The sequence below is a fragment of the Rhagoletis zephyria genome, unplaced genomic scaffold, assembly GCF_001687245.7.
Source record: "Rhagoletis zephyria isolate East Lansing unplaced genomic scaffold, Rhagoletis_zephyria_1.1 Rzeph_scaffold_02737, whole genome shotgun sequence".
NCBI lineage: Eukaryota > Metazoa > Arthropoda > Insecta > Diptera > Tephritidae > Rhagoletis > Rhagoletis zephyria.
The window spans coordinates 6797-20756 of NW_016159821.1; the positions used below are offsets into that span (position 1 = coordinate 6797).

The 13960-nt window shown below is 33.5% G+C and overlaps 1 protein-coding gene across 1 annotated transcript in view; it reads left to right on the top strand.

Annotated features, from left to right (window-relative positions):
- Positions 1–11483: 11483 nt before the first annotated feature.
- The window catches only part of LOC108367586 (uncharacterized), a gene marked incomplete at its 5' end in the record, with an annotated part of 8170 nt that continues 5693 nt past the window's right edge, over positions 11484–13960 (top strand). The window contains 6 exons of the mRNA XM_017622242.1: positions 11484–11687; positions 11754–11896; positions 11958–12530; positions 12596–12893; positions 13600–13719; positions 13802–13960. Coding sequence (XP_017477731.1) covers positions 11484–11687; positions 11754–11896; positions 11958–12530; positions 12596–12893; positions 13600–13719; positions 13802–13960 — 1497 coding nt within the window. The remainder of the gene's footprint in view (positions 11688–11753; positions 11897–11957; positions 12531–12595; positions 12894–13599; positions 13720–13801) is intronic.

Here is a 13960-nt window from a genome sequence, read left to right on the forward strand (position 1 = left end):
CGTGAATGAAATCATTATTTCTGAAATGACTTCCAAGGTCGAATTAAAGATTTATCTACTGAAATGATAAAATAAAACAAAATAAAAAAAGTAGTAGTTAATAACAAATTTGAAGTTCTTACCTAGCCGCCCACACGCAAATTTGAATCCGAATCAAAAGTGTACAAACCCACAAACATACGTAGATGTATGTAGCTATTTATGCGTAAGAATACACGATATACATACATGCTATATAGTTACATTAGGTTGGTCCAAAAAAAAATTCCTCCAGCCACCCACCAGATCTGAAGAATGTTAAAAATTAGGTGACACGCATTTTTTTTTTTTTTTTAATCGATCAATATTTACCCGTGCCGCCGGGGCCTGGAAGTTTCCCATATATTTTACATGGGGAAGATACATTTTTTTACGTAAAATTGCTATAAAATCGTTAAAAATAAATCTTTTTTGATTTCCCTTCAGAAGTCTTTAGTTAATAACACTATGATGCTTATTTAACTTAAAAATTTTACTAAGTGTGTCTTAATAACCGATAATCATGCGTGATGTGATAACTAATTTTTGTATATAACAGACAGGATATCGGTTATTACAACACACTAAGTAAATTTTGTAAGATAAATAAGCATCTTAGTGTTATTTATCGAAGACTTCTGAAGGGAAATATACTTACTCGATCATAAAATATTTATTTTTAAAGATTCTATTTATAGCAATTCTACGAAAAAATTTATTTGCCCCATGTAAAATACAAGGGAAACTTCAAAGCCCCGTCGGCACGGGTAAATATGAGCCGATTTAAAAAAAAAATAGGTACGTGTACCCTTATTTTTGAGATTCTTCTGTTCTGGGGGGTGGCAGCAGGAATAATCAAAAAAGCTGACTTTTCTTTGTATTTTGGACCACCCTAATATGCATATATAATTTACATAAGCGTGTAGATATTTTCCATAACCCTGATTGGCAAATAAAGGAAATAACTTGGATCACAAGCATGCCGAAAATCGAGCACAAATGAACCCTGACTAGCTGTCAGTCAGTTAAACCAGTCGAATAGGCCATGGGCTGTCGCTTCGCCCTCCGCTTCGCGAATCGTTCAAGAGCATTAACAATTAATACGATATGAAAAGCCAGAGTTGATGGCAGCTCAGAAGCTGGATATTAATGCCTTTTTGTTGACTTATGCTGTTGTGGCATTTTGACTTGATTTGCAGATCTCACCAATACATGCCTTAATACTTACCTACTTCAGGCTCATTCAAATTTTGCGCGCCAAATATAATTAGTTAGTGAAGACAAGTGTTTGAGTTTGCCTATTTGCAGCTTTGGGTGTTTTTTTTTTTCGCTCTCTCACAAAACAAATAGTCCATTGTTGCTGTTCACTTATCCGCCAAAATTATTATTTGTTCTCATAATTGTTTTGCGCTGACTTCTTTCGTTGACTCTACAAAGGTAGTTTTAATTGCATTTTAATTGTATTTCTTAAATATCATAAGTGAAGTAATTATAGGTTATTATTGGCGCTCAACGGCACGAACTCGATTATAAGCATCTTGGAGTAAGCTGCGTTAGTCGATTTTAAATTTTTTATTAATTGGTTTCTTTCTCGCTTGTTTCCTGCACGTCATTGGTTGTTTGTTTTTTATGTGGCGACTGTTTTGGCCAGATTTTTTTTTTAGGTACTGATTGAAAAATGCTAAAAAATCTATCCTCTTTCACATGAATACTTTACAGGAAAATGATGTGAAACATTTTAGCTATCGAAAGCAGGGCTGCAATTTACGTTAATTTTATCAATAAACGTTTTGGTTTTTTTACATCGATAATGTAAACATTACTTATTTAACGAACAAATTTTGAAAGAATAGATAGAAAGGGTTGCCAAATTCGCAATTTCACTTTAGGGTTCAGGAGCATCCAGAGCATCTTAAGCCTTTATGGGTTGCAAAACTGGCACAGGACCTCAACTATATACCAATGTCCGAACGTTAGTCTCCATGCGTGGTAATGAACTCTTAAACCGATTTTGCTCCACTTTATCACAATGTTTTTACAGTGGGTTAATGTTTAAACTTTTTGGTCACAAATTTATTTATCCCACCAGTATGTGGCGAGCCTCTTAGTGTATTTCTGTCATAAAAAACAGCTTCTCATAAAAATACAACCGCAGGCGGGGCCGTTTTAATAAAACCCTTTTGAAGGCAGCTTCAAATAACACAAAAAATTATAGCTCGCCGAAAGCGATACATACTTAACATTAAAAAATGCGGTGGTGCAAATTGAAATATTTTCATATTTGCTGATTCCCAAGGGAAATCATAAAATTCGATTTTTTCATGGTTGGGTCCCCTTTCACCCCAATTACTTTCAATGATAGGCCAACGTCAACTTATTCACTATTCGGCCTTTTCAACTGTATTTTGGCCAATTTTTTACCTGATTTCGGCGCATTTGTGAATTTTCAAATACCATCCCTGGTATTCTTCAAACATAAATACATACAGTCAGCGTCAAAAATATGTATACCCAGACGTTTTTATGATTTTATTTATTTATATTTCCCATTCTAATTTTTTCTTATTTTTTATAAAAAATATACAGCCCTATCGCCAATTCCATGTGAATAAATCGTTCCTATAATTTAGCCTGCAAAACAAAAACAAATTGGGAAACATTGTTTTTGTTTTGCTTTATAATTTTTGGGAATATTTGTTCATGAGAAATTCGCAATAGGCCCGATAGTTAATTCAAAAGCAAAATCCACAAGAATAATTTTTTTTAATTTCTTACCGTACTCTGGTAAATGCAAGAAATTTTAATTTTTTCGATGCGATTTCTTCGAAAATTTTTGATTATGCACTTTTGTAGTCAATTAAATTCTAGCACAATAAAGTGCAAGTTACAAGTCGCTAAAATTACAACAAGAATCAATTTTTTAAATTTCTTACCGTACTCTGATAAATGCAAGAAATTTTAATTTTTTCGATGCGATTTCTTCGAAAAGTTTTGATTATGCACTTTTGTGGTCAATTAAATTCTAGCACAGTAAAGTGCAAGTTACAAGTCGCTAAAATTACCGTTGATTTTTGAGATTTTTTTTCACTGAGAGTGTTTTGTACCTTCTTTCATATAAATAAAGATTGTGCTCTGGCATTTTCCGAGCTCTGGATGAAATCAAAAAAACAAAATATTGAGTGTCAAAAATATTCTAAAAAATCTGATAAAAAAGTTGAAAATTTGCTGAATTTTCGCTAGTTTGCAAAATGTTTAGGAATCATATTTTTATGTTTTTTGTTGTAGAATGAATGACCATATTTTTATACAAAATGGGCGAAAAATATTAGAATAAAAATTGTTGCATATATTGTGAAAAATTTGCTATGCCAATACTTTGTACCGGCAGTGTATATTTTGTTTTGTGTTGTTAATCGATACAGCTATGGAATTTTATTCATTCATATATGCATACTCAACTCAATTTTTTTTTATAAAGATATTTTTTTATTTTTTATTATTAAATGAGCGAAATGCAAGTATGTACTCAGAGTTTACAAAGTCATATTCTAGGTTGTTTGTTGTTTATGCTTGTATGTATGCATGTCCAATGTTGAAGCTAACGAATACGAATCGAGATATACATACATACATATATAAATTGACATTTTGTATCATCATTCTTCTTGTATTTTATAATGCCTTAAAAAATATCAAGAACCAAGCAACGTGTGCAATTACATGCTCATACATTCATATATGTACGTATACATACTTGCATACAATGGTGAAGTATATGCTTGAAATGAACTTAAACTTTTAAAATTATGACCGTGATGCCACCTAAAGAATTGAATTCCTTCAATTTGCCATTGCTAGCTTGCATATAACTAAACATCGAGAGATCTCGTCTCACCAAAATCGTTTCGTTGCAGTTGTAAATTTTCATAGGAAAAATCCGAATACATATGTACATATTTAATAACTTAATTCCATAATAGCGTACAATAAAAAGAGTCCGTGTCAATTACTTGAGCTGAGTATTTTTGTTAATATTTCTGAAACTTACACTGCGCTTCTGTCAACTACCATCTTTTAATATGGATACTTATGGGGCATTTCACGTCAAGTGGACCGGAAAAAGTGATGCTTTGGAATTTGTTCATATTTTCGATAATTGTGGAGTGCAATGGGGTATAGTCGTTGTGGAGTACTCGTTCGCGCAGTCTAGGCAACGTGAGCAATAGGGCGGGTCGAAAATCTAATTTTACTGAAATCCCTTGGTAATAGTGAAAATATAATGTATCATGAAGTCAACAAGAAGCCTGCAAAATATTAGTATTTTATTTTAATGTTAAGAGCCCGCGCATCGACCGCCAAGTCACCCACAGCACAATAGTCGAATAAGACCAATTCTTGTTAAAAGTTCTGGGTTCAGCAAAAAGGTTTGGTGCATATAATTAAATAATGAATCAGTTAATGCAAAAGATAAAGTCAAATATAATTTTTCGCAGCCCTTTAGCTTATCGTTAATCTCAAAGTTATCTTTTTTCAATACATTTTTAATTGTTCTCTTGATAATTGCACTGGCCTATAGTCAAAAGATGTAAAGAACAGCATTAATATTGCTGCCGTTCATTTAGGTCGCTGGTTGCAAATATTCTAATCTTGTTTTAATATTAGCTATAGTTTGCGAATTTTTGCAAATTTAGGAACAATTTCGGTAGCTCTAATAGAAAAGCCATTATTTTGCATCATCGTGGAAAAATTTTGGTTTATGCAAGTGAGTATGGAAACACTGAATAGGCACAACTTCTAGAAACACTAATTAGTTTACTTATGTTTATGCACAATATAAAAATTGCAAGTAAAGGAAAATTACAAAAAAAAATGTTCCACACGTTTTTTAATTTAAAACAATTTGTTTATAATCTGAACTATTTTTATAATATTATTACTATAAATCAGTAACAGTAAGTCTCTCCTTCAATTTGGTACTTACTACGTGCCGATCGAGTAACATTTACCAAAGTTATATCGAAAAACTTAAGTGGATCTCCAGTTTTTTTTTCTAAAAAAAATGTATCTTCAATTGTATATAAAACGTTTAGATAAAAGAGCCGGATTACAGAAAAGTGTTCCAGGGAGCGCCTTTTTTCATTCAAGCTGAATGCGAAGCACTATCGTCCAATTGGAGAGTCTTCAAAAGGATTTCCCAGGATATGTTAAACACTTTTTTCACATAATGCAATTAACTAAAATACTTATGCACTATATCTAAACAATTATTTCACGTCTCCTACTTTCATATAACGGCAAATTTAGAAACCGCGAAAAATGTGCGTCTTCGTTGACTAATAAAACTATTCCGCACCAATTTTCAAGACTGCATAAATGGACTTAAAATGGGCGTTTCCCACCCTAACTGTATTATGTTAATGTATGCAACTACTATTAACTTATTAAACGATTCGTATTCTTTGACGATACATATTTCATTTCACTTATCAGGATCTTGAAAACTGACCAAATCGGCGTGACCAAGTCCATGGTACTTTTAATACTATATAAACATCCGAAAATATTAAAACGTTTGAAATAAATCCCGTCTCACTTTTTTGTATTTTTCACTTGGTTCCTGAAGTAATGAAGAATTGAAAATCTATACGGGAAAATTATAGTTTTTGTAAGTTTTATCTTAATATCTTAAAATTTAAGACTTATTGAAAAATGATAAATGAACGTGACGTACTAAATTTAATAACCCTTAATTTGATATATCGTCCGGTTTATAAAAATTAACGCATTCCATAGATATTACCAGCCCAAGTTTCATTTTCAAAATTCGTATACTTTGATGCAATTGCGCGGGCTAAAGATAAGTTTTAAATTAATCTTTCGTGGCCAATAACAATTGGCTAAGACCTAAGACATCATAATATTACTATTACAATGCGGTCAAACGACTTTTATTTTCGCCCATACAAAATCGACCCAGCCTAGTGAGCAACCCATGTGCAAGATGCGGTAACCAACCCGAGTGGGGACTTGGGTCACGGCAGAAAGAGAGGGAGCTTCGGTGGGACCACTCCGACTTATTCGGTTTAAGGGCTCACAGAAGTCTGCAGCATCTGCTCACCAGGAGGTGCGGCTGCAAGCGGCCCGCTATACAAATGTATATCCGGTTGAAAAACCATGCGGTGGGCTTGGAACCCGCCACGTAAAAAATATATCCAAAGAAAAGACGAAAAAAATTGACGACCCCCGCAAACGGAACAAGAACTACGAATTACGGATATGCACCTGGAATGTCCGGACCCTCTATAAGGAAGGTTCCTCTATCCAACTGCTGAATGTCATCAAAGAACAACAGGCTGACATCACCGCAGTTCAGGAAATACGATGGACGAGGCATGGCTGCAAAAAATGTTCACCATGCGACGTCTGCTATAGCTTCCATGAGCCGACGCACAAATTTGGTGTCGGATTTGTGGTTGGGCGGAGACACCGACACCTTGTATGCCGGTTCACGCCCATCAGTGAGCGAATCGCCACAATGCGCATAAAGGCGAAATTTAATAGCATAAGCCTAATTTGTGTGCACGCCCCGACGAAAGAGAAGGACGACGAGACTAAGGAGGTTTTCTATGAGCAGCTAGAAGAAGCGTATGAGCGCTGCCCCCGCCCCGATATTAAAATCATACTTGGCGACTTCAACGTCAGGTTGGACTGAGAAGGCATATTTGGTCCAACAGTCGGAAATTTCGGCCTTCATAACAACACCTGTGATAACGGAGAGAGGCTGATCGACCTCGCCGCGGCACGGAACATGGTAGTCAGTAGCACCAGATACCAGCATCGAAATATCCACAAAGCAACTTGGGTGCCCCCTGATCAAAGAACAAAGAACCAAATTGATCATGTTGTGATAGATGGAAGATACGCTTCGAGCATTCTTGACGTGCGCTCTATCCGAAGAGCCAACATCGACTCGGATCACTACCTTGTTGCAGCTAAGGTCCGCATGCGCCTCTGCAATAATAAACGAGCATTAGGCACCGCGGCGAAAGTTCGACATCGCAAAACTGCCGTCACAACGGGCAGCAATTTTTTTTTTAATATCTTTATGCAGCTTTTTTAAGCTTGAAACTAATTTATCATCTAAGGGAATTTTTTTCAAAAAATCGTTTGAGAAACTTTTTATTTATAAAAAGCTCCATTTTTTAAGTATTTTCAAATCGGTCCAGCTCACGTAAATCTTAATATTTTGCCGAAATAATTTGATGGATATCTTCAAATATAATACGTTTTGTAATCCCGGCGGAAAACCGTAACTTTTTTTTTGTTGGTGATGCAGTCTAATCTATGTGTGTATCTCTGTATGTGCAATCAAAGTAGATCAGCGATGGGCAGAGAGGGCTTTTATTCTGCAATCGTCCATACAAAATGAATCGAAAGCTTAAAACTCTTTGCCCGCGGGCAAGGCGGTACTCATCACCGAAGTAGATTTACAAATTTCTGTGCTATTTGAAATCATTTAGTGTAATAAACCACAAAATGGCTCGCAGTTGGCTACTCAAACAAAGCAATGTTTTAATTCAAAGCGCAAAATGTATGTTGATGTGTACCAGTTAAATTGACCAAGTTCGTTTCCTAAGTCTTTTGTTTTGTTTCATGTATTTGCTGGTGTGAGCTATAATTTGCTTTAATGTGTACATAAATGTGTATGCATACGGGTTTAACAGTTTTTTTTTTTTATTATTAAACACATTCAATGAATAGCGCTGGTATTGTGTTAATACACATTTTCAGCAACTAAATAATGTACCAAAAAAAACTAAATACAACAACTGCTTAATGTGCGCTACACTCTAAAAAGTGCATGCGAAACTACTACTGAAAAGTGTCTATTTCTCAACCAGAATATATGTAAATATACGCATAAGATGTTCAAAATTTGATTTTGAACATTAGATATTTAAAATATACACATAGATATACACATGAAATGTTTAAAATTGCAAAAAATTTGAAAGATAAAATACATTTTCTACTAATAATAAACATTAAGTGCTCATATTTACTAAATTTTAAACATTTTATGTGTAATTTTGCTCTGCGCGATGAATTTGCTTTGTAAAAGTACACGGACAGTGTTTGATTTTGCACACATTAGGAGAGAAACCTCTTTATATGCGTAAATTTAAACAAACAATTTTTAGAGAAAATTTTAGACACTTTATGGGTAAACTGTAAAGTTGTGAACATTAAGTGTTAAGAATTCAACAAACAAATTTGAAATTTGTTCTAAGTCACAAATATGATACGTAAAAGTAAACAAGCAATGTTTAATTTAATTAACCACACCGTGTTAAATTTGCATTCATTAAGAGAGGAAACTGGTTAAAACCTACCTTAATATGCGCAAATTTAAACAAAAAATTTTTAGAGTGTAGAAGTCAGTATTCAAGTATTATAAATTGCAGCATCAAAATTAATGCTCGACAGCAAATAACAAATTGCTTTTCAGTTCGAAACACTCAAATTTAAATTTTATGGACAACACTTTAAGTGACTTTCGCATTTGTAATGGTTGACCAAAAGTCTGTTCCCACCATGCAAAATATGAGAAATAGGCAACAATCGTCAATGGCAACAAATTGGCGACTCACCGATTTATTGCTGTGGTGACAAATCGGCAACATCACTCCGTTCATGTCAATTTTGAATAAAAAAGTTCTCAAAAATTCCGAAACTTATGAATATGCCGTCAATAGTATTGGCCAAAAGCATCTAAATTATGCCCAAGGACAAGATTGAAGAAATAGGAAGCCTCACAGAGAGAAAATTAATTATTTCCGATTGTAAGTTGCGATTTGGTATACAAAAAAATAAATGAAGTATTAAAAAGAATAAAATTATTCCAAATATCGCCTGAAGCGATAAGAAAAGGACTCATTCAGGTAATAAGAAAACGACTCGCCCAGGCGTGTTGCCTTCGGCGGACGTTTTAGAGCGACCGGTAATAGGAAATCGATTCGATGGCAATATTACCGGCAATAAATTTGTTTCCGAGGGCGACACGTTTTCTTATTGCCGGCAACACAAATTGTTTGGTGGGTTTATTTGTATGAAAGAGTTCATTGCTTTTATATGTATGTACATATGTATTTTTTTTACAATATTCATGTTTTTTATTAAAAAAGTTTCCTTAAATAACAGACTTCAAAAAAAAAAAGAAAGTGGTTATCAGTTCGTCGGAATATATTTGTTTTATGCGGTAACCACGTTAACCGATTTCGATAATTCGTTTTTCATCGGAAAGGTGGTACCTCAAGGGTGGTCCCGTACTAATTTTGTTTAGATCCAATAATTTGATCTTGAAGAAATTAACAATAATCTAAAATTTGTATATAAGAATTGAAGTCGGTTTTGTTTTTTGCTTAAAAATTACTCGTTATCTATAAAAAGAAAGTGCATTCCTTAATTCCTTAATAAGTTTCAAACATCGTCTAAAATCTAAAAAAAAATCGCAAAATTTTCATCAAAATTTAATTTTTTTTGCTTCATAAAAAAATTTGTATGTTCATTTTTATAAAAAAACAAACTTAGCTTAGCTTAAAAATTGTGAAGAAAGTTTAAAATTTCGCTTAAAAATTTACGAGTTTTTCTTATTTGCAGACAAAGTTATAACTTATATTTAAATGGTTTATTATTATTATTACTTCTTTTATTTAGCATTACCTATTTTAAAATTTCGGGCACATTTTGATATATAAATAGTTTCAATACTATCTTATAGACCTATTGTGAGCTAAAATGTGGTTTCTTTAATGTAATCTATTATCAGTCTTCTATTATATATTTTTATAAAAAATTAACGAAAAATTATTTTTATGAAAAACATGAATATTGTAAAAAAATGCCTGTATGATGGGAATGTGTAAAACTTCTTCTTCCTGTTTGGCGCTCTAATCGCCTAAACGAGTTTGTTCCAGTTCAACAAAGCACGCCAATCGTTTCTCTTCTGTGCCAATAGGAAATGGCACATGAATCCAAATCCTTCAAGTACTAAGGTATATAGTGGACTTCTAAATAATAAACTTTTCAGAAAGTGTATGAATAAACGGTAATTTTGGCATTTTACTTGTTAGGTAATGATTTCAAGACTTTTTCGGAATTTGTTCGAGACTTTAAGGGTTTCCATGATTTCATATTACTTCTAATTCCACAATTTAAAAGTCTGACTTTAAACTTTTTCAAAATGTTTGGTTTTGAAACTGATTCAATTTCACTATTTAATGTACACTTTTAACCCTTTCATGGAGAAGACACAATCGTTCTCAACATGTTTTTGATCACAGGAAATTTCATCATTGTAACAAAATTATTGAAAAATTAATAATTTCTACGACTACTGGTCAACACGAGAAAAAGCACCTTCAAAACCATGTTGGGAACGATTTTTTCCCCTGCTTGAAAGGGTTAAAAATCGTATCATATGTATATGACACACTCTGCATTAAAGGGTTAAATGTTGGACTTTCGTTGACACCTCGAGCAGTAGAACCACTTTTGTTATAAACATTGTTTTTTTTTTTTGTGAAAGCTGATAATTTACGAGTTATTACAATTTATAGAAAGTTTCTCTTCCTTCCAATGTGGCGGCTCGGGTACAGCATCAAACCATAACCATTTCAGCATAACCTGAAAGGTAAGCTAAAATTAAGAAAACTATTTCAGAATCATTGCTAATGGTGTTTTAAATATAGTGCTTTCTAATATAATGATAGCCAAAATCAAAATTAAAAAAATAAAAGTTTTTGAGGGTTAAGATATTGTTGTGGTTGGTAATTTTGTGTTATTTGATACCCGTATTGTAATATTTCTTTTATTTAATCAATTTAATTGAACAGAATTTTTCAAGGAGGTGGCATCCTTCCTCAAAAATATTTCGGCAGTCAGTTTGGTACCCATATTGCAATATTCCATGTATCTTATCAATGAAATTAAATTAAAATTTCCAAACATGTGGCTACCTTCACAAAAATATTTTCGGCTGTATGTCATCTTAAACCTCTTTATTCTGACAGCGATATTGCAATATTTACTTTATCTTATCAATTTACTTAAGCTAAAATTTTCAAACAGGTGGCAAGTCTCTAATTTTTTTTCCAATGTTTTAAGTTAGAGCTCTAGCAAAACGTCCGCGAAAGCTGTATTAAATTTCATGAGTTAGTTTTCGAATGAGAGTATGTCTACGGGTTGATACCAGGAATTTACACACTCGTTCTCTCCATACAACGAAAGGCCAATGTTATATATATATTTATGTGCATAGTCACATACTACTATTTAATGCACATATGTATGTATGTATGTGCGTACATAATAATTTCTTTTGTTTTGTGTTACTACATCGATTAAATATTGATGACTTACTTAAATCATCTAGTGAATTTTTTTTCAATTTTTCTTATTTTTAGGACGTAAAAGCCGTCGAAACCCAGCTAGAAGAATACGCAACACAGTGTCTCAAAGATATATCGGATCATTTCCTACAACTACACAGTTTTTTACAAAATGAGGAACATCGTATTTTAGAAGAATTCCATAGTCAATGTTTAAAACCGCAACAGACAATACGCGATTCATTTTCAAAACTAGGCGAATCTCAAAGTATTTTAAATGTAAGTTGAGAGTTAAAATTAATAAAATTGTATAAGAAAAGTAGTGGTTATTTTTCAATTAATTAGAAAATGCGCTCCGAATTAGAGCTATATCAGCACAAAGTACCCACGGATATACATCTACGTAATATTTTCGAAATTTACAATTCCCAATTGGAACAAATAGAATGTCGAGCACAAATATCGAAAGTTACAAAAAATCCTTTTATGTGAGCTATGTCATTTAAATTATTATTTGCTAACTCCTATAATGCTATTCTTTCATTTTAGCTTTGAGGTGAAATACGATTTTCGCAAAGATTTTTCCAAGTCTTTCATTTACGATTACAACGATCCACAGCTTAAAATACGGCTAGCTTCCGTATATAGTGACTTGAATCAAACTTTCCGCGATATAAAATCAGATTCAAGCGATGAAATGGATGTAGACTGTTACATTGAAAAGCACAAGCGCAAAAATAATGAACGAAATAAAAAGAAAAAGCTGGCACTACGACGCAATGACAATGAAGATGAAGGATCCAATACATCGGACACTGAAGCAAAACTGCCGTTATTGCGCGACAAGGAATTGGTGCGAATTAGCCATGTAAAATCGCCCGAACATTTCTTTGTACAAACTAAGAATGCGATAAGCGTAATACGTGAACTCTCTAATAAGTACGTGAATTTCATGCAAACCGATGTTATACCTAAGCTAATCGCTGAGGGTCAATGTTATATGATATACCATGCCGATGATAAGCAATGGTATCGTGCTATGGTGAAGAAGGCACTATCGCAAGATCTATATAGAGTGTTCTTAGTCGATATAGGTTTCCATGTAGAGATGCCGAAAGATAGGTATGGGTCGATTTGGGGTTATTAACAATAAATTAAATAACCATTTTGAGTGTCTCTACTTTCAGATTCTGTGAAATCGATACAAAATCTCTTAGCATTCCCTTTGGCGCTATCCGTTGCGCCATTCATGATATAATGCCTGCCGGAAAGACATGGAATGAGGAGGCTAATAATTTACTAATCGAAATCACACGTAATCATTTCGTACGCATCAGTATTATCCAGCGCATCAAGGAGAATGTGCTCTCAGTGGATCTAATTACAACTTCATCTGAAGAAGCCATTTCGGTGCGAGATTCTTTTTTATACACGGGCCTGGCGCGGGAGATGTCAGGTACAGCGGACATGCCGTCACCACTTAAGGTAATGCATTGTTATGTGATCAAATAAATATAAAATGCCATTCAATATGTGCAAACAGATCGGCTACTAATGAGTTAGAAACTTTTTAACCCTGGAAAGTAGTGCTTCGTCAGGATGAGGAACAGTGTTCGTTTAAAAATTACCAAAATTTCAAACTTTTTACTAAGAATTTCAAGAAATATGGTATGCAGTTGTATAGCCTATTAAATTTTAGTGTAACAATTTTGATCGACAAAATAAAAGTCAGCCTCATTGCGTAAGTCGTAAACTATACTAAATTGTACGACACGACAACATTGGCATTGCCTAATGTTGGGCAGAAATAAGTAAACGACGAAAATCCTCAAAAACTATCCAGTGCTACCTTGTTTTTATGTTTTAATACACTGGTCGGCTCGAAATTTTAAGCAATGCATGCAATTTCTATAAGACTCAACTCTCGACACTCGGCACGACACTCACAATGAGGCTGATTAACTGTTATTCAATTCAATTTTAGTCAAATTTTAACTTAATTTTTTTGTCGAAAGCCTATCGATGAAGAATAACGATTATTTATCGACTTTTTTGAAAAATAAATCTCAACAATTACAGTACCTGGTATGCAGATACATATGTATGTATAGAAAAACTGCATCTTTTATCTTTTTAGTATTAAACAATTAACATTGATATACTCACAAATCTGTTTTACATACACTTTTAGAAAATATCTCCCGTGGCGCGTACAAATCAAAGATTGCCAAAATATAATTTTCATAATGGGGATATTTTGTCCGTAAAAGTGACGCATATCGAAAGTCCACATTTGTTCTACGTTATAAAGGTATTAAAATTGCTTTCAAATTCTGAAGGATACTATTTACATGCATGCATACATATATTTTGAAATTGAAATATCTTACCAGACGGATGCCATTGAAGCAGCAACGATTCTAAATTCCGATTTGAATTATAAATACCTTCACTTAAAAATGCCTTTACAACCTCTTTTTGTGGCTCCATTACAAATGGGTTGCGCTGTGCGCATCGATGGCGTTTGGCACCGCGCACGCATTGAGGAAATA